Source organism: Varanus komodoensis, unplaced genomic scaffold (assembly GCF_004798865.1).
Source record: "Varanus komodoensis strain SLA01 unplaced genomic scaffold, ASM479886v1 scaffold2, whole genome shotgun sequence".
NCBI classification, from domain to species: Eukaryota; Metazoa; Chordata; class Lepidosauria; order Squamata; family Varanidae; genus Varanus; species Varanus komodoensis.
In genome coordinates, this window is record NW_025335568.1 from 46,558,723 (window position 1) to 46,580,192 (window position 21,470).

The window sequence follows — 21,470 nt, forward strand, 5'->3', positions numbered from 1 at the left end:
AAAAGTCAAAGGGAAAGTGTGAATACTTCTGCATGGCAGTGTAATACAAGTCCTTAACTAGGTATAATATTTGTTATGAGGAATAAAGCTGAAAGCAAAAACAGGAGAATGGAAATATTGATATAATTAAGTTGCAGTTCACAGTGGTATGGTATGAGTATATCCTTTGTCTTGCAGGCAAATTTTGGTGTGTGTTTGTTTCTGTTTGCTTTTTAGTTCTTGATTTTAAGTTCTTCCTGCCTTGATTCATTTTTGTTCTTAACTCTGGGAGAAATAGGTTAATGTTTCAAACCCATTTGCATTTACGGTGTGTTAGCTATAGCTTTGTATTTTGAAGAAACATATAAAAGTCTGCCATGAATATTCAGTGTTGCACAGCAGTGAGTGTGGTTCCTTCTATTGCAGGTATGGCAATTGTTAACCTTAAGTGTTCTGGTTTTTACTAGTGAATTCATTCCTGCAAAGTAAGAGCCAAAGAAACATCAAGTTAAATTACTGGCCATTAAGGACATTTTAGCAAATATGATTAAGATACTGGGTTATGATCAACATGTTGTCTTCCAGTAATTTATAGCACCATCCAGTTATATAGTAATTGAATGGACGATGTGTTGAAACTACTTTGATTTCTCCTGTTGCAGGTATGGCAATTAAAACTTTTACAACTCTTTAAAAACTTTAAATAAACTTTAAATGAATAAATAAACTGAGACACACTTGAGAGGTGATATGGTTCCCACTTGCTTTAAGGAAGCACTGCCAGGGTTGGGCAAGGTGTTTGAGTAGGTTGTGAGCTTGGATGAGGCTGATTATTTTGAACTGCTTTAAACCTGTTTTAGGCTCAGTTCTGGAATGGAGACAACCTTTGTAATTTTGGCAGATGACTTGTGTCAAGCAATGGATAAGGGATGTGTAACCTTGTTAAGATTCTCAGACCTCTCTGTGGCTTGTAGTACCATCAACACAATGTTTTCCTCGATTCCTAATGTAGGATGGTTCCGAAAGCAGTTCTGGTAATTGCTGGGGAGGCCATCTCAGAAAGTAGTGCTGGAGGATTTCTGTCTGAGTTATCTTACACGGATTCTGTTTTGCTTCTCATACTTTTCAAACTCTAAGTAAAACTGCTGGATCTTTGGGCTGAACTGCCATCAATATGTAGATGATGATAAGGTTTATTCTCATTTCTATCTATAATCTCAGGGATATTGTGAACTCTCAGTGCAATGTCTGGAGGCAGGTTTTGGGATGGAAAGGGCTTAAACGAGAGAAAATGGAGATGCTGCGGGTTGGGAAACTGACTATTCTGGAGGAGGTTTACAACTGGACATAGGGGGTACTCCTCTTAAATGATGAAGTGTGCAATTTGAAATTCTCTTGGACTCTGAAGTAATTGGAGAAGCTTGTATGACAGCAGTGATGAGGAATGCTTTTAACCAGCTTGAGCTGACATACCAATAGTCTCTCTATCTAGACAGGTCTGACCTTGCCTTAGTTATTTATAAACTAGCAACATTCACACTGGTCTACTATAATGTACTCTACATGGGAATGCCTTGAAGGATATTTTGGATTCTGAATGGTTTCTTGAGATTATACATAAAAACCATTGTGATATAAATTTCAATCAGTATTTAAAATTCTTTACATTTCTTTTGACCGATCATAAAATTTTACATATTTACATTCTCCCAAAGATATGTAAATGTAGATTCTGTAAAACTCAAGGTTGTCAAGTTCTCTGATTTCTACCTCAAAGTTTATTCTGACTTGTGACTTTATCAGATTGTGTTCTTTGGTGGAGTGAGTGGTAGAATGCTCAGCGGTGTACAAAATTTTGTGCCTATTTTCACATACATTTCTACAAATGTGTACATGAGGATTTTCAAATCTATGGACTTTTTCATGCATACCTTTCAAGTCTGGTTTCAGAAGGTGTAAATTGGATAAGTTGCAATCAAAACCAAACTGAAGCAAATTTCTTGTTCATGCCTAAGTGTATTATGAATGGGAAGAGTGGAAAAATAAGAATCATAGCTTTCCATCTGCACATTTTTGTAATCTGACTTCACAGGTTCTGGCACAGTTTCTGAATGATTTACTTCCAGAAGTTTCCATACTAATGTGATGCATAGGTGGGGCATTGGTTTGGAGAATTTGAAAGTAACACAAAAATATACATAAGAGCTTGCACGTATTCTGCTTACACGCAGAGAGTGATGACCAGTGATTTGGATGACTTTAAAAAGGGATTGGACAATTCATGGAGGAGGAAACTGTTAGTGACTACAGCCCTTGCAGGCTATGTGCTACCTGCTTTATCAGAGGCAGCATGTCTGCTGTCACCAGTTATTGACGAACTTGTGCAGGTGCAGGTCCTGTTTGAATAATCCTGTGGACAGCTGGTTTTCTATCACTTGTGGAGTGCTGAACTGGATGTTCCATTGGTTTGATCCAGCATGGCTTTTTTATGTTCTTAAGTTAGTTCTTAGTCACAACAAGACAGATCAGCAGCAGCAGAAAAAAGCAGTGTGTGCAGCCAAGTTCATGGTGGCATAACAAGAGGCTGCCAAAAATTAAGAATGGTAGGGTGTTTGCCCTGTGTGTTTGTGGGGAAAAATTATCTTTCTTGTGAAACAGTATTTGGCAATGAGGCATGGTTGGGCATATGGTGGATAAATGGGGGAAAAACCAATTGATACAATAATGTTGTCAAAGGATTATACAAACTGCTAGATAATAGCAAGGCTAGTGGCTTCTCTAATGGTGCTGAATGATGAAGTAGAGACCAGAGGAGTTTGCAAACTGTGGCAAGATGGCTCATTAAGAACATTGTTTAAGCAAGTATAAACAATGCAAACATTTACAGCTGGGATGGGCAATACAATACACCTTCTGGATGTTTTAACCTGTTATTTATTTACTCACATAATTTAATTCTACACTGCCATATAGTCAAAGCTCTGTTCAGTTTGCAGTCATACATTAAATACAATAGCAATGCAATATAAAATAAAGATAACATTGTACTGCAAAATTTAAAGTCAGATTTACAACTGAATTCAAGTAGCTACAATAGAGAACATAAGACCTGTTAGATAGCTGACATAATGCCCCAATATATTATTCAGAGGTGATTAATTGCCCTTTCACAGAGGACAGACTTAACCTGGTGCCAGTAGAATAGTGCTGTGGGTCTCAGTTGGGAGCTTGTTCCATAATTGGGGGGGCACCAATTAATACCCTCCTCGTTGTTGGAGGTGGCAGTTGGAGGCAGGCTCCAGGTCTTGTTTATACTGTCTGGCTAGACTGCAGCTGGGCCCATCATCCTTTACTATGCTGGCAAAGCCTCATGGAAAACAAGGTGGTTACAAGTTGTCCACCCTGATGCATACTTGTATGTGTACATAGAAATACAGATGAAAATAATGGAGTTGACATAAAAGGGTCCAGGTTCACTGACATAAGAAAAATGAATATTTTAAAAAAGTATAACATAACAAATGTTGCACTAAAGATGTACACTGTATACAAATTGTAGCCTAGAGAAACACATTTATTTAGCCACTGCTGGTAGAAGTCGAGTGTGCCTGTACTCTGGAATGTCTTATGAGGTGCTTCAAGGCCATATTATGATTAGATAACGCAAGTAGACGGGACTTGCAGATTGGCTATTTAGAATTATACACCCCTTAAAGACAAGGGGTGTAGCTGTTAGTGAACATGAGGGTGGGGCATGAGGGTCCTTTGTGGCATGAGCCTTCTCCCCACTGCAGCTGGATTTCCAGTAAAAGCCTCTTGAATCAAGACCTGTTGATGTCTGTGTTAACATTTCCCCTGAGACGACTGGGATTGAGGATCGGCCCTCTGAGGGAAAATGAACAGGTGAGTGAATATTTTCATAACACAAACACATCACATGGAAAAAGAAGAAAATTCCTCAGTTGAGGTTTGTATACAGAATTGCCACTATACACCACATAACAAAAACATGCACTGATTTTTTTTTCATCAAATAAAAAAGTTACCTTTTCCTCTTCAGTGGTTTGCAAAGAAACTACATAAAAATACACAGAGTATATATAGCACATTGTGTTTTTACTACATACAATATAAGCTGCATGTTCACTTATTCTGTTGGCAATGTATGTTTATGTAGACTTTTCCAGATACTGATCTGTAGATAGAAAAAACAGGATCTGCTTACTTCAAAAATTCACTAGTGGGATGGAACAGCTGTTGGAGACATGCAGACATGCAAAATGGGAAAAAACCCTCTCATTTCTCTGCATCCCTAATTCTGCATATAGTAAGATCACCCTACTAATATCAATGAGAAAATAGTGTTAGACCCTGGCCCAAGTTAGTCAGCAGACCTATACTGACGTACCTGGAAATAAACCATATAGACATCAGCAGAACTTGGTGACATATGAATAGGATTGTTCTGTTAAGGCCCTTTTGCTTCAAGAGGACAGAATTGCCTTGCTAGGTTCTAAAGAGGATGGTGGCTGCTTTCACTGATTGGTGGGTTTCCAGTTGAACAGTAGGAATGCCTGCAGTAAAATATAGCAATTACAGTTGCAGCAGACATATGCGTTTCAAGAGTGTGCATATAAAACTCACTAATTTTCTCAGTTGACTGATGTCTTGAAGATGAAAAACGTAATTGGGCATTGTTTTCACCAGTTTAGCAAGCTCTTGAATTGAATGCTGGCTGTTAATAAAATGGACCTATAATAATTCTCTTTGAATACCATTTGAACTGAACTTGAATGAATGTACAATGTAAAAATTCATCATAGATTCTCTTCCTTGAACTTTTCACAATACTAAAAAATGACTGAGGGAAAGAAACAAGATCCAGTTACTGTACTGTTTGTACAGCTGTATCTCATTGAGCTGAGGTTTGTGTTACACACGGTTGTGATAGGAAGTATATGTCTTTAAAACAACTAAGGAGACAGATCTTTAACCTCCACCCTTTTTAGATTTTTGTTCGCTCATTTAGCTTCTGTCATAGTCCTAGGAAGTATTTCAAATACAAATTATTGCACAGTATTGTAGCTGGAATGAATAACTCATCCCCTAGTGAACTCATTAGGAAGTGTGGATTAAGATATTCATTTCCCTGAAGAATTGAATTTTAAGATACTGTATACTTCAGGAGAAGATAAATTTTCAAAAAGATTTCTCATATTGCATGTTACGGATTTTTTTCTGATGGGTTGCTTAAATTATAGTTTTTCAGTGTAGCTATTGTAAGGATTTTGAGAGGCTTGGGAGACAGCCAGAGATGATTATGTTGCTTCCTATATTACTAACAGGTCATAATTCATTAGTTATCTTATGTTAATATCTAGCTTACAAGTAGTTTGCAATTACTCTAGTGTCTCGGAATGGATGACCTGAAGATTCATTAATGTATTTGATTTGGCAGATTTACACTTATGTGTTAATCATCAGCCCTCATACAGTTTTGGCAGGGGATGATACCGAGGTATTAAGTTTTAAATGTCACATACTGAATAAGTTCCCAAGTTCTGCCAAAGGTAGCTTTCTTAATTGTTCCACTGAAATCTTACCTTTTCCCCATTGTTACTGAGAAGGGTTCACCTGGCTGCCATCCAGTCAACTTGCACATGATCAGCAGAGACTTTATGTAAACTTCATTCTTTAAAACACAGGTGACCTAAACAAGTTTAAATATAACACAGCAACTTCTGGACTCCACCACCCACCTTCATTCAATGATATACTCAAGACACTTCATGAAGCCTGAGGCTACACATCTGATGACCATGAAAGATTTTGTCTCTTCAGTTCTGCTTGCCAAATTCCTACTCATAACTGTCCAAATAGACATAGATTTGTAAAATTCATAGCAATCTGGCCACCCAAGGTACTGGTATACTGCATTTGCACATGTCCAGAGTAATTTTCAATAACATGAACATTTTAAGCTTTTTGACAAACTCTTGGGATACTGGCTTGGGGTAATTTATGACACAAAGAGTGCAAGATAATTGAGTAGCTGGCAATGGCAATGCTTTCTCAGTTTGGTGGAAGGCCTGTCTTGCTTTTGTATCTTCCAGTAGCGCTGTACATTTATTGCTTCTAATGTTGTGAGGGAGGTTGCATAATGTTAGTAAATGGCCACTGGCACTGGGTAGATAAGTCACCAGCTTCCATGTGTGGGGCTGTTGGCTGGCCAGGCCTGCATCCCTATTTCCATAGAAACAGAGCCCTCAAGCAGCTGATGGATCCATCAGTGTTGTAAGAAGGTCAAGAACTAGAACATGGATCCAGGAGGAGTGAGTTGGACCTCAAATCCTGTCAGGGTTGAAGTTTTACCATATTTGGCAATAAATGATGACTGTTCAATCAAAGCTGGTGTTTTTCTCTGCAGTCTTGTGTCCTATTCTGAAACTTGTACCCTCTCTGCCTTACTCATATTTTCAAATGTCTCATAATGTATTTGTGACATGACATGGCCTGAAGAGACATGAGACAACCATCATGCTGAAGCAAGCAGGGGTTAAGTGCACAGTTAAGTAATTACTTCCCTCCTACTATTAACTATTTCCTCCCACCTGTAGAAAAAGAAAGTTGGCATTGAATGTGGAAATGCTTGAACTTGTAAGCAAGGTTGTGATGAACTAAAACTTTTCTTTTCTGGAAGCATCTTTGAACAAAAAACATGCCAAGACTGTTGTAGACGGCAAAACCTGCACTTGTATATGCCTTTCATGTGAAGTCAGCTCTGCTAAGTAGGTGTTAGAGAACCTACCTGGAGGATGCTCCCAGGTTATTGATGGGTCAGTTTGAATTTCCCTCCTTGGGAGATGCCCAGCACCCATAGAAATATATATGACTGTGGAATCTTTCTTCTGTCTTTGGGTGGTTGGTAAGGTCAAGTCATGACACAACTTTTCCAAGTCCTGGAGTCTCAGGTGGGCCTCATTCCCCATCTAAGCTCCTTTGGTGAAGCTGTCCCCCTGTTTCATTTCACTGTACTGCTTGACAAACATGTTAACCTGATTACTAAGGAGTTTAAATAAGGTTCTGAAAAAGAGACCTGTTATCTCATGTTGGAAGATTGATAGCTTAAAAGCACTTGGGTGTTGGTGGCACAGCCTCTGACAAATATAGACCTGTAGACCTGTTCTTTATCACAGAATTACAAACATAGTGGCTTATCAGTGTGCAATATTGAAAATATTGTTTAAGTTTACTATTTCCATTGGGGAAAAAGTAAGTAGAAATCTGCATTTAAAATTCCTGTTCTTTTTGTTGTGCATCTGAATTTCTAAGAACTCAAACTATGATTTTAAAGTTTGTGCCTGCCTCAAAGGTAGTTAGATTCAGTATTAAAATACCAGTTGATGTTTCTCTATGTTCAGAAGGGGTTTTCTGTAGTTTCAAGGAATTGTACTGCCATCAGACTTAAAATATGGAAAGTGATAAATTTTTTGATCAGAAAAGCATATACTGTCTCCCTGTTCTGTGATTTCAAGTAAGTGTTCAGAAAGTACCTAAATAACATCAATAAGTGGAAGGTTTTTATGTTAGAGATGATAGAAGACAGAACAGTGCTCTTAAAATTTTGATATATAATGACCCATTTGCACCTTACAACTAACCAGATCATTTTGATTAAGTAGGAGTACATTAATGCACTGGATTCAAACTGCATGTTCACTCCTGAGGTGCTCTGTCCCGGGTTATTTAGCATGACATTCAAATGTGGAATTGCATTTGAGGAGGGAAAATTAAAAAACCCCCCATCAAACCCATAACCCACGGGCTGTTCTTCCCCCAGCAATCCATGATTCCACATTCAGCAGGCATGATAAACAACCCAAAGGCAGCATCCCTGTTACTTATGCCAGTGGAAACAGATAGGAACTAGCATGTTCACTTGCTCACAGCTGCTCGTTCGTGACTACAAAGGCTTTGAACACATTGTGTGAACTGACTGAATAAGGAAGTTGTTCTTATTTATCTCATGTTTACACTTAAAATATCTGTTTTTAGAAAGCACGTGTAACTTCCCGTTAAAATAGCCATTTAAGTAATCTCTCTATTTCTTTCCATTACAATTTGTTATTTTAAGCTTTACTCAATCTCATAAGGCAGTTTTCAGCCACTTTAGATGTGGTTTGCTTCAAATATCCTTCCATTCAGACAGAAGCTGCATGCCCATCAGCATCTCCTGCAAAGGCCATTTCAATGACCCAGGCATGTCGGCAGCCAGATTACTTGAGTACTTTCCAGTTTTAGAGTTCCCTGGTCATATAAAGCCTTAAATGCCTTGGGACTGGTGTATCTATCTAAAGGAGTGCCTGTTTCCACATATCCCTACCAGACCACTCAGGTCATCAATAGAAGCTCCCCTTTGCAAACCCCTTCAAATGAGGTCAGGGGGGAATTGGTGAGGAAAAGGGCCTTCTCTGTCATCACAGCCCACCTTTGGAATTCCCTTCCAGGGGAGGTGCAACTGGCATCCACTTTACCTTGTTTAATCTCGTTAAGACTTGTTTTTAGATTATAATTATTAGTCTTGCTGCTGTTTTATTGATTATACCGTGTTTATTCTCCTCTTGCATTTATATTGCATTTTATTCTATTATGTTTTGTGGTTTTAGTTATCATTTTAGTCATCTATATTTTCTATTTTATCTGCATTATTGTTATGATTGCACTGTGAATTGCCCAGAGAACCTTCTGGTTCAAATGCAATCAATCAATCAATCAATCAATCACATGTCCTCAAAAGACTCCCTTTTTCATGAGTTGTCCTTCTCATTGTCATTGGCTGCTATTGCTCCTAAACGTTTTTCTTGCTCTTGCTACCACCTGCATATCTGACAGGGAGGGAGCTACTGAGCATGGAGGTGGAAACCTGTTGGATGAACAAACAGGTGGCAATGGTGAAGAGGGGAGGCAGCTCAGGGGGGCATCTTTCTGTGGGTTTCTGCTGAGGTGTGGGACTTTATCAGATGACCAGCAATGTCTTTCCTTGAGCCTGGTCCTGGTCTCGCCTATGTACTTGGCCGCTTTGAAGTGACTAGTTCATTGGCATTTCAGCTCTTTGGATATGTGGCTCAGATGTGTAGCTTGCTGTGTTTGGCGGCTCCAGCTTCCAAGTGAGCATACCTGAGACCTCACCCTTATGATATCTAGCCTCACAGCATTCAATGCTTCTAGCAGTTGTCTAAAATAAAAGAACCCCGCATTGCTGTGGTTGTGTACCACATGCTAATCTGTGTTAATTTCCATCTTAAGTTTGTGTTTAGATATGTGAATTTTGTGGTAATGTCTTTATAGGGAGAACTATTTCTTGTTCTTGTTTCTGTGACTCATATAACTTTGCATTGTTTTGCAGAGATTAACTTATTGTGGGCAGGACACCAAGCTCACCATAGCTCTGAGTATTATAACCTATTCACAGCATTAAGACAATCACTCCTGCAGAAGTATACGTCATGGGTAAGTTTGTATACTGTTGTGCAATGAGAAAATCTGGTAACAGATATGTTGGTTGTTACCATTTTATACTTTGGTCCAGTCATGGGCTTGGGCGCTCAGCTTATCCTACCTTACAGGGTTCTTGTGAGGATTAAAAATATAAAAGCAGTATTATGTAATCCACCATGCATTCCTTGCAAGAAATAAAAAATAGTGGGATATAAATATTAAAAAATATAGAACTTTTTGTTACTGATTCCTAATGCTATGTTATATTCATATGGAGAGAATTAGAATCCTTCCCTAACATTATACAAGACCAAAGAAAAAAGTCATTCAATTAAGCATATTAATTAATATATTGACATTGGTTTTTATGTTATTTATCTGTTTTATATGCCCTATGCCATTTACAAGTTTTTATATGCTTATATGTTAATAAATAAGAAAGAACCAATTTTCAGATGGACTTAATTAAGAAGGAACAGTGGTTCTCACTGCTTGACTCACTTCCAGTTTATTTTATTTTGTTGTGCCAAAATAGAAAATAATCAGGATTCCCACATCCTTCTTCAATGTTTTTGGGAAAAGTTTTGCATTATGAAGCTATCATTTCCCATTTTCTCCATAGTTCAGTTCCAAATACTTTCTTTAGAAACTTTTGTGATGTAAGTGTGGGCTAGCACTGAAAAAAGTCTGTTTATTATACTTGGGTTTTTCAGAGTCTTACTTAATGGCATTAATTGAATGTAGCCACATGAGCAGTTGGGAAAATATTATAGACATATCTAATATCTGCTAGGAACATTTTGGCTGGTTAGGCATTCCATGTCAGTAAAGTAGTGGGGTGAACATTTGAGCAGAGCAATTAATAATGAAATATGGCAACCATTTTTGTTATAGCACCTCTTTATCATTACCAGGTTTCAAGGAAGCATATTTCAGAATGTCAGAATATGATGGTATGTATCTAAAGAGCAGGATAGCAGCCAAAGTTTGAGAATAGGTACATTCTCTTTTTCTGGCTTCTTCCAGTGTTATTGTTGCAGGCATAGCACTGAGTTTCCCATAATTCCTTTATGATGAGAGTAGAACATCTGCTTCACGGGAAGAGTTTCAAGATCCGATTGCTATCTGAATTTCTCAGTTGACTACTGTATTTGTACTATTTCAGATTCATTTGATAACTTTCCCTTTTTATTTTTCAGATATTCTATTTACCAATGGCTCTCTTTATTCCACCTTCAGTGTACGCCGTTCATATTCAGTTTAATCTCCTTTACCAATTTTGGATACACACAGAGGTAATTCCTGATTTTAAGAAATATCTAAGCTGTTAGCTTGGAACAGTGTCTTGGAAACATACTAGTAGCTGATTTATTGTGTAAGAAAAGTCTTTTTCTGACTTCTTTAAAGAGAAACATATGCTCATTTTTATTTCTTTTATATATATATATATATATATATATATATATATATATATGAGAGAGAGAGAGAGCATGAGTGTGTGTGCATGCTTGTGTTATATTTATAAGAAGCATTGAAGCCAGTTGCTCTCAGTTAAATTTAAAATATTTTTAACTATAACGAATCAAAACAATGTACTTTCAGTACTGCTTTTTTATATTATACATTGTATTCTAAACTGTTGCAATATAGATAGACTGACTTCATATCTGAGAAAGGTATTTCAGGAAAGGAACAAGACTTTATTTATAGAGTGCAATTCTATGCATTTTAAGGGAGCCTTATGGCTAATGGGGCAGGACAAAAATCAAATAAATAAACAAACAAGGCAGCAGTAAATCCTACAACTCCCAGGATTCTCCAGACAGCCAATGTTTGTTGCATGCCTCCATTTCTTGGATTATTATCTAGTTATGAAATTTACATGTAGGCATTTGTGCACATGTACAGTAATATTATGCATAGATTAAGTTGTTGTCAGGTTTTGTCTTGCTTTTTGGGAAATTCTTTTAACTACAGGGATGTGCATGCATCTCCTCTTTAATTTTATGGCAATAACTTGTTTTTAGATTCACTAATCACCTTTGGTTTATGAACCATTACTGTTTTGCCATTTCACACCACTGTATCACTGCAATGTAAGAATATAATTAAAACTTCAGCCATAGAGGATTTGACTGTTTTCAATATTTAAATATAAACAAGTGCGTTTCTTGGTCTTATGAGCAAGGTGAAGTTGTCATGTCACACCCAGTAGACCGATAGACCCAAACCTGTCCCCTTGAAACTGATTAATAGAAGGAATGCCCACACTCATTGCTAGGAAGTTGCTGTTGGTATTCAACTGACAGAAGGTTGATCATCAGTAAATGTCTTTCCACTCTAAATTGGTGGCGCTATTTTGATTTGGGCCTTAATTGAAATAGAGTTGATAACCCCCTTGTGCCCTTGTTTTGCTTCCCCCCCCCCCCGCCACATTCCCTGGGTTTGTTTAAAGCATTTTTATTTTAGCCAAAAACACACCAAGGGTGACTTGCATAAAAGCAAAAACTGACAAAACAGTCACTGCCCAAAAGCTCACAGGTTGAAAGATGCAACATAAAAGGAAAAAGGAATGGTATAGGAAGACAGAAAAGAAGAACACTCAGACACATGAAGGTGGGTGGTAGATTTCTTGCTAGAGCACAAGAGATGCTCTGAATGGCCTCCCATTCATGTCATCTTCTGGTCCTCATTTGGGCACACTTGTGACTAGAAGTATGGCTTTCACTGATGTACTTTTTCATGATTAAGTGTAATAGTCTTTCTTCCTATTTGATCTGATCATGCCTAGAGCTTTTGGATCCACGTATTGGAATGGTTCAACTGAGTTCATATTTTTTACATGAACCCTAGATCTGGTGATATAGGACTAATGTTTTCAGTTACTGGTGCATTACCTTTTGGGACTATGACTTTCCCTTTACAAATGGTTGGTCTCTGTTTCATCATAAGCATACTAATACCTATAAAGAGGCTTACTTCCAGGTCTCATGCACAACATGTATGTCACTTCTCCCAAAATGCAGCATTCCAAGGTAGCTACCTCAGGTTCTGAATCTGAACTAGAAGAGGCAGTGTTGGACTTTATTATTTATTTATGTATATGTAGTCCAGCAGGACTCTCATCAAGAATTCTCAGCTGAAATGCCAAATGAGCTTTGAGATAAGCCCAGCAGCTGGTGAAAATCAGGCCACCTCTGATTCTGGGGAAGACCCTATTGAACAGATAGGCCCAGAAAACGAGTGTTCTAAGATAACTAGCCCCATTGTTCGGTTGAATAGTATCTCGCATTCTCACTGAATGGGCCACAAACAGTGGGAACCTTCTTGAGGGTGAAGCTGACTCTGTGTGGTTGAGAAAGGAGGAAGCATATTCATTCTGGAATCAGCTTTTTGGCCCGAACTGCAATTGCCCTAATTAGCTGGCTTTCTAAACTCAGTTGATGGTTTTTGCGAATGATGCCTGCAATAGCTGTTTTGTGTCACAACACTAGCCTGGCTGGCCTGCTTTAACTTAATACAGATTGTGGTTAGAAGTATATTGTCTTCATCTGCTTGGAAAGACAAAGGAGAGGGGAAGGGACTGACCTCAACTCAGAGTGACTTAACTTCCACAAATACAAGTATAGGATTGCGATGCAAGAGATCTTGGTAGATGGGCTATGAGGCTATAGAAAGGTAAGGTTTCAAGTGACTGTGAAACCCAATGAACCCTTTGGTATGCCAAATGATTGGGATCCATCTCTTGAGTACTGATTTATTTTATTTATTTTTATTTAAAGTTTTTATATTCCGTCCAATACTAAAGTCTCTGGACAGCTTACATAAAACAAAAACAAAACAACCATACACAACAGACAACACACTGCATCCAATAAATAATGATAAAATCAAAGATTAAAACCAATTAACTGTTAAAATATTGGGAAAATAAAAAGGCGTTCACCTAACACCAAAAAGAATAAAGCTGATCATTTTTAAGATGTTCTACCTGACAGATAATTTTGAACAAGGCTTTAATCCTAGAGAAAATGTTTATCCATTACCCCTGCTCCAAATCATTTTGTTTTTTTAAAAATTACATGGTCCATTTTGCCTATTTTTGGGGTCAACTAGCTCACATATTGCTGAGAGGAAGCTATATGCATTTCTGTGAGTTAAGTATCCTCATATCCTGATTAGAGAAACCGTGTTGTCAGATTTCCTGTGCTTATTGCTTTGGTGTACTTACTGTGCAGTTACACTCTGCCTTTTATGTACAATATACCTGTAACTTTTAAAATATTATAAATCTCAGTGTTATAGTATGCTGCTCTGCTAGTCATAATAAAAGACCAAAATCACAATGGGCTGTTAGGACAAATAAAACAGTCCTGCTTTTTATAAAGAAAGGGGTCCAGGTGTTACTGTGACACAAATAAATGTAATTTTGTTCAGATGTTGCTGTCTGACAGATGTGAATTGCATATTTATATTTAATTATGTGTGCTTCCATTACAAAAATGCCTCTGTCATCTTGGAGCTACCTCAATTGCAACATTAAATCATGAATGACTTAATGTCATTAAATTCTCCCCAATATATATATATATTTTAAGCTTAGGTAAATGATGCTCCTAAATTTCTAGAATAAGTGTTGTTCAGTTCTTCCTGTCTCAATTACTGATATAATCAAAAACACAAGAGGGCTGCTTGTGATATAGAATCATTAGGAGCCAGATCAGATCCTTAAAGACTTAGGGAAAGTGTTACTTGACAGCCATCTGAGAAAGACAAAAACAAATAGTGTAACAAAGCAAAACAAAAAAGAGGCAGATGTAGAAGGGGATTACATAAGGCTCAGTAGAGACCTTTAGCTCTGTTTCTGCTGCTGGTTATTAACCAGGTGCAGGCATGCTTTCACATGCCTACCTTTACATGGAATACACGATCCCTGACTGCCTTCTGTAGAGGCATTTAGCCATCTTTCTTAACATGCATATGAGTGAGGCATGCTAGATAAGGCAGTTTTCAAAAATTCTGATTAGAGCAAGCTCAGAACATTTAAGAGTACTGGTGCATATTATTCATATTTGCAAACCTAAAACATTTCAAGATGAGCAATTCAGAGCGTAGGTCTGGTTCAGCTCAAGGCTGTTGACAAGTTCATGCATCCAGGTCTATACTGGATCCTTGCCACTCTTGGCGAATAAAAGCTAGCAAGGAGGGAGAAGCCCACTGCACCTAGAAGGTGATTAATGACTGTGGGAGGAAGTGGTCCCATGCCACCTCAAACAAGCAGTGGTAAGGACACTCCTAAAGCAACCCTCTCTAGGCCCAAAGATGTAACAGTTTTATGTCAGTGGCATATATCCCCTCCTTGGGCAACATCCTTGAGCAGGTGGTGACCAACCATCTCTAGGTACTCTTGGGTAAGACTGATGATTTAGATCCATTACAGTCAGGGGTCAGGCTGGGTTTTGGCACAGAAACACCCTGGATGATGATCAGAGCCAAGGGAGAATAGGGGAGTATTACCATGTCGGTTCTCCTAGATCTCTCATCATCCATGGTATCTTTCTGGGATGGCTGGCTGAGTTGGGAATAGGGAAAACTGCATCTCAGTGGTTGCACTCCTACCTGGATGGTAGGCTTGAGAAGGAAGTACTTGGTGAATGTTGATCAGTTTCTTGGATTCTCCAGTATGGGCTATCTTGTCCCCCATATTAAATACATCTGTATGAAATCACTGGTGTTTTCAGATGCATAGTTATCAGTATATTGATGACGCACAGCTCTACATCTCATTTTTATCTTCATCAGGTGAGGCTATGGTTGTGTGAAATCAGTGACTGGCTGTGACAATGGACTGGATGAGGGCAAACAAATTGAATCTCAAAACTGACAACATTGGGATCTGACCAGATGTGGGGAGTTCAACATGTTCTGGATGGGTCACTTTGTGATAAAACAGAATTGTAGCTCGAGGGTGCTCCTTGAGTCAACTTTGTCAGCTGAGTCCCACATGAGCACAGTTGCATGAAGTGTCTTCTATCAGGTTTGGCTGGTGGCCTAGTTGTGCCCCTGTCTGGACAGGGATCGCCTAGTTTCTGTAATTTATGTTCTGACAATCTCTAAACTAGATTACTGCAATGCATTCTGTGTGGGGGTTCCCTTGAAGACTGTTCAGAAGCTGAAGGTACAAAATGCAGCAGTCAGTTTGCTAACAAGGACCTGAAGGTCCAAGCACATAATGCCTGCTTTTTGACCTGACTTCTCCCGTCCTTCCTTCCATACAGCTCCCTGGGTGGATTACAACAGCAAAAGACAAAATAAAATACAACATATAATAAAATACAGATTCAAATGCAATATAAAACAAATTACAAACAAAAACAATATAAAACAGCAATTACAAATAAAAAACATTAAAACCAATATAAGATGCACAAAACTGTAATAGTATCTTATACTATTTGTACAAGATGTGGCACACAAATGTTTTAAATGAATAAAATAAACTAATGACATACCCACAGTTAAAATGCTACTTTAAAAAAGTTAACAGAATACTGTTGAAATAAAAAGGCTAGTCACCTAAAAGAATGTAAAGAAGGTGCCTGGTGGAGCCGTCTGGGGAGCTCATTCCAGAGTTGGGGTGCCACTGCAGAAAAGGCCCTTCTTTGTGTTACCATTCTCCTTCATATATACTTCTGAACTCAATTCAAGGTGCTGGTTTTAACCTGTTCTGACCATGTGGATGTGTGCATGCTGCTTCTGTTCAGTTGAATAAAAAATATATTCCTTAGAAATACCACTGATTTAAATACTGCAATCTCATGCATGTTCATCTGGGAGTAAGTGTCACTGAATTCAGTGGTGCTTGCTTCTGCATTGACATCCATAGCATTATGCTATATTCTTTGGAATGGCATACTTTTTCATGATGTAGGTTGATACAGGCTTTAAAATTGGATTTGATTGATTGTAAAATAGCTAAGTTTGCTTACACCCTGTTTGAAGAAAAGCATTTCATTTGTTCAATGAGAAGTAAACCCTTACATTTAAAATTATAGGCAAATATTCATATTTTTCACCGTTCATTCAGAACTTGCTTCAGAAACAAGAAAAAACATGTCTGAACAACAACATTCTGCTTTCAAGATAATTTATTATAAACACATTTCTTAATACCCTTGTATTTATTGTATAAACAATTTCTAACCCTGACTATCCATTTAAAGTATGCTTTCACCTCTTCATTCCTCGAGTACAGTTATATCAGAAATTCAGAACCCCATGAATTCCTTTATGATCCCAACAGGCTGGTTCCTTTAGCTTGTTTTACTTCCAAACCAAAAATATTATTGTTTCACTCCTCAATGTGGAAATTTGGCTACTTCCATATTACATGCTTACTGGAGTAGAAAACTGCCTAATCAGATAGGAAAACAGTTGGCAGTGAATAAATCAGGGTTTGCCGAAAATTTCAAAGTGTGAAAGCGGGCAGACGAGCACATATCCTAGGGGTTCTGCCTTTTCCTAGCTTCCCTGTAGAGAATTCACATGGCAAATATGGCCACCAGGTCCATCTGTATAAATACATGGGTGGGTTGCCTTGAATTAATACAACAGTTTTAGTCGAGAAAGCAAATCATGCTTTTATTTTTATGTTTCCTTACCAGATGGTTTGAAGTATGGATTCATATTCTAACAGTCTTTTTTAATCAACTTGACTTTGGTTAAGTAATTTATAATTCTATATGTGAGGACAAACTAGTTTTGTAAGGGGCTTGATACAACTGAACAATGATGCTAACCCTGCCTGACATTTCATTTCCTCTTAATTTTAAGTGCACAAAAGATTCCACTGATAGTGGTGTTTAATATTGTGGAAGTACCATTGAGAATCGAAATGTAGATTGAAAAGTTGTAAACCCCAGTGTGTCTATCAGATACAACTGCTATAAGTTTACTGATTACATCAATATTACTTCGTATCTTTTAGGAAACAATGAGATGCCCATGAGTCTCTAAGTGCAGAGGCTCACTCTCATTCAGTGCAAAACACAAGAAGCAGTAGGAATGAGCTTCGCCTCCCTGCTCCTCTCCTTGTGCTTTGCATGTTCACTAGACGGCAGTTTTTGGGGAAGGTGGAAGGATGGAAAAGGGAAGGTTCAGCATACATTCCCTCCTGAAATAATCCCCTTTGACCCAGCTCTGCTTCTAGCTTTGGGGAGCAGATGGTGAGCTTATTTCTGCACCAGCTGTGAGAGTGTCAAGGGTAGGCACTGGAACTCTCTCCCAGATCCAGGATCAGAGTGTTGTCTCTGACTGCAGAGCTGGGAACTGAACTGTCCTGAAGGCAGATGTTGTCTAGGTGTCATATAATTATTCCTTTGGTGTAACAGCCATGATGCAAGAGTCCATCTAGTTCATTCTTTTCACACAGTGGCCAACCAGCTGACCATGGGAAATGCACAAACAGGAGATGAGTGTAAGAAAGGCCACTGAGAGCTAGTATAAATAGACACAGTGGTCCTGGAGGCAGAAGACAGCCAGCATAGTAGCCACTGAGAACCTTTTCCCCCATGAATGTGTCCAGTCCCCCTTTAAAGCTTTCCAGATGTTTGGCCACCACTACATCTTGTGAAAGTGAATTCCATAGTGCTGGATGAAGTACTTTGTTTTATCTGTTCTGCATCTGCTGCCAGTCAGGGTGATGGGATAAGGCTGGGTTCTAGTATTATGAAAGGGGAAGAAAAACATTGCCTCATACTTTTTCTCCACACCTTGCATAATTTTGTACAACTCTCTCACAAGTCCCTTCCTCATCTTTCTTCTAAGTTAAACAGTTCCATCTTTTGTTATTTTTTTTAATTTTCCTGGTATTTTAACAATTAATTGGTTTTATCATTTTTTAAAACTATTTTAGTTGCAGTGTGCTGTATATTGTTGTTATGTTTTTCTTCTTGGCTTTTTGTTCCTTGTAAGCAATCCAGAGACTTTTTCAGTAATGGATGGCATAGAAAAAAATTAAATAAACAAACAAACAAACCTTGTCTCGTAAAGGAGTTTTTACTAGCCCTTTGGTCATTTTAGTTTCCCTTTTCTGTACTTTTTGCAGCTATACAGCATCTTCCTGTTTGTTTATATCTTGATCATTGGAATGTCACTATACTATTTAAGCCCAGTCATATCATAAAGTATAAGAGTTGCAACATGAGCTCCTCCTATGTGGTCCGTTATCCAAGTGGAACAAGAAACAGGTATGCAGCAGAGATTCCTGCACAGTTAGTGATAACATAAGAAGGATTCCTTAGCTGTTCTCAGATTTACATTAGGAAAGCCTTATTTATTCTCCATGCGCACACGTATGCAGACAAATAGGTGCCTTATTGGTTTGCTGATTTTCTACTGTGTTTTTATTACAAAACAGCTAAATAAAATTCATATTGTAATGGTGATACAAAAAGTTGTTGAACAAGACGTAAAGTTCCCCTTGGATTTCACATCACAACCTTTTCATTGTACTCAAATAACAACTGTTTCAAAGGTTGCAGATACCAAGCAATAAAGATTTCCAGTGGTGCAACTGAGACCACCAACAGAGGTGCATGCATGTAAGAGAGATTGTAGTGTACGTCCCACAATTCCCACCAGAGTTTTCTTTGCTGTTGCAAAGAAAGCAACCTTTATAAAACAGGTTTCATATTTCTGGTGGTGAAATGGAGCTTCTGCCAGCCTCCCACTTATATGATGTATCTCTCTTGCTTTTGACATATTCTTGATTAAGACAGACTTATACCAATTATATAAACATACATGGTTATTGATGTATGTTTTGGAAGATCTCATTTTGAAGCAATATTCATTGGAATATATATATTCTGTAAGCTTGTTCAACTTAGTAAGTGGGTCATTGCTGTTTTGCCATGTTGGTGTCACATGATTTTGGCACTAAAATTTTATTTATAGTCTGTTTCTGTGATACCCAAGGAATGTTGAGCACATTATGACCTTGGGACCACTGAAGACAAGTTTTGCATGTGGATGCTGTCCTGCACATGGAAAAGGGTGCTGTGGAGGAAGAATGGTGCATATCCAGCAAGGATGTGAGAGAGCATTGCCAGGCAGATAGGCGGCACCACCAGTTCTGACAATCTTTGACCTGTGTGGGTGTGACTGATTCCAGATTTACCTTCCTCCTCCTCCAGGAGGTAGTCAGGGCTGGCAGCCTCAGAATTCTGTTCACTGGTGAACCACAACCCACTGCTATGTTGAGCATGTCTGGATTTAGGCCAGAGCATAATATGAAACCCTTCAAAGGATTAATATTGTAAGCAATGTCATTAGCAGGGGTGAGAAAAAAGAAAACTTTAAAATGCTTTTAGTTTGATCAAAATATTCAGTTCTAGCCCACTTTTAAGCCAAGCCAAAATGTATAATTTGGTCTATCGTAATCTTCATGTTGGGAACTTAAATAAGGTATATTTTTACAAAACTATTAAAATATTTATTTTGAAAGCAAAACAGAACATAGTGGGTCAGAGTTAGGTGTGGACTTTTAGATAAACTACTGATATTTCAGGCTTTGGGCTATGGTTCAAGGAGAGTCCTTTACTTTATTAAGAGCACTTGCCTATATATGTTTACTCAGAAGCAGGTCCTGTTGATTTCAGTGAGGCCTACTCCTATGTAAGCGGATATAGGATTACAGCCTAAACTAATTTAGCCATCACATTTCACATAGCTTAAAAGCAGTGGGACTCTTTTCCTTGATAGATGATAGAAGCTGAGCTAATGTGAAATATGAACTTTTTCTCACTCTTAGGTGGCCGTTTTGTGGTTCAAGATCTTTGCTGGCAGATTAGGGAAATTCTAATGTGAATAGTTGTGTTGTCTTTGGCTTTTGGATAATGAGAATAAAATAAATACACTCAGTCTACTTTTGTCAGACTTTTTAGGGACTTATTATATAAACATGCCCTATATAAATAAGATTATTAGTAAAAGAGACATAATGTGAATGCTACTGAGATTTCTCTGGAAAAATTAGTGCGTACACATATGTGTCTTCATTCCCCAATTTGGCCTACACAGCAGTCCTATACAATGAGCAAACACACCTATAAAGTATTTATAGCCTCTTCATTTGGGGCAGGGGGAAGGGGGATAAGAACAATAAGTAAGTGTATTCCCTGCAACTGCATTGAAGCATCTTTTAGAGATTTAATAGGTGACATTCATAAACGACTGCATAAAATCCTGTTCTTTTCTTTTCACATAGAAACTTTTTTTGCAAGAATATCTTCTTTGCATTCTTTGCATCTTCTAGGATGCATTTCTTGCTTTTCGGTTTGGAAGTGGCAGTACTGAATGTGAAATTGTATGATACTAGTGTAAAGGTCAGTGAATTGGATTGCTGGAAGATAGGCTCCCCAGTCAGCTGTGATGCTTAATGGATGCTCTTGGGTCAGTCATAGTCTCCTAGTCCCCTGGTGGATCCATTTCACTAGAATGCTGTGAAATAAAATGGAAGTGAATTAAATGCATATTTTCCAGAGCACCTTAAGGAGGTAAGATAAAAAGTGAAATATGAGAAGATTAGGGCACAAGGTTGATGCCTAATATTTGATGCTATCCCTTTAAGAGATTGTAACTTGTATGTTTGGGGCCAGGTACTCCCTTTGTACATCCTCATCCTCTATCATTGCTAAAGAACAGGTGTGTGAGCTGAGTATGTTTGAAGAACTAGTTGCTCTTGGCAGCTAACCTCTAAGGATGTTTTGAAGCCTTTGTCAGGAGACCAGGTCCTTTGGATCACTTAATGCTCTGGACCAGAGATCAGTCCCTATTGCCCTGAGCACATCTCCCCTTTTCCCTTTCCAGCAGAAGTATATTTGAAATTCTTTGTTCAAGAAAGACAGTGGTTTTGTGATACAGGGTGTTTCATAAGAAGGTTGTTTTCAAGTAGTACCAAAGTAATATTCCCTTCAGTTTGTGAGAGCAGT

General features: G+C 38.1%; 1 protein-coding gene across 1 annotated transcript in view; it reads left to right on the forward strand.

Moving 5' to 3' along the window:
- The window catches only part of AGMO (alkylglycerol monooxygenase), a 75,127-nt gene that overhangs the window by 39,528 nt on the left and 14,129 nt on the right, over positions 1 to 21,470 (forward strand). The window contains exons 4-5 of the mRNA XM_044429033.1: positions 9,386 to 9,489; positions 10,677 to 10,772. Coding sequence (XP_044284968.1) covers positions 9,386 to 9,489; positions 10,677 to 10,772 — 200 coding nt within the window. The remainder of the gene's footprint in view (positions 1 to 9,385; positions 9,490 to 10,676; positions 10,773 to 21,470) is intronic.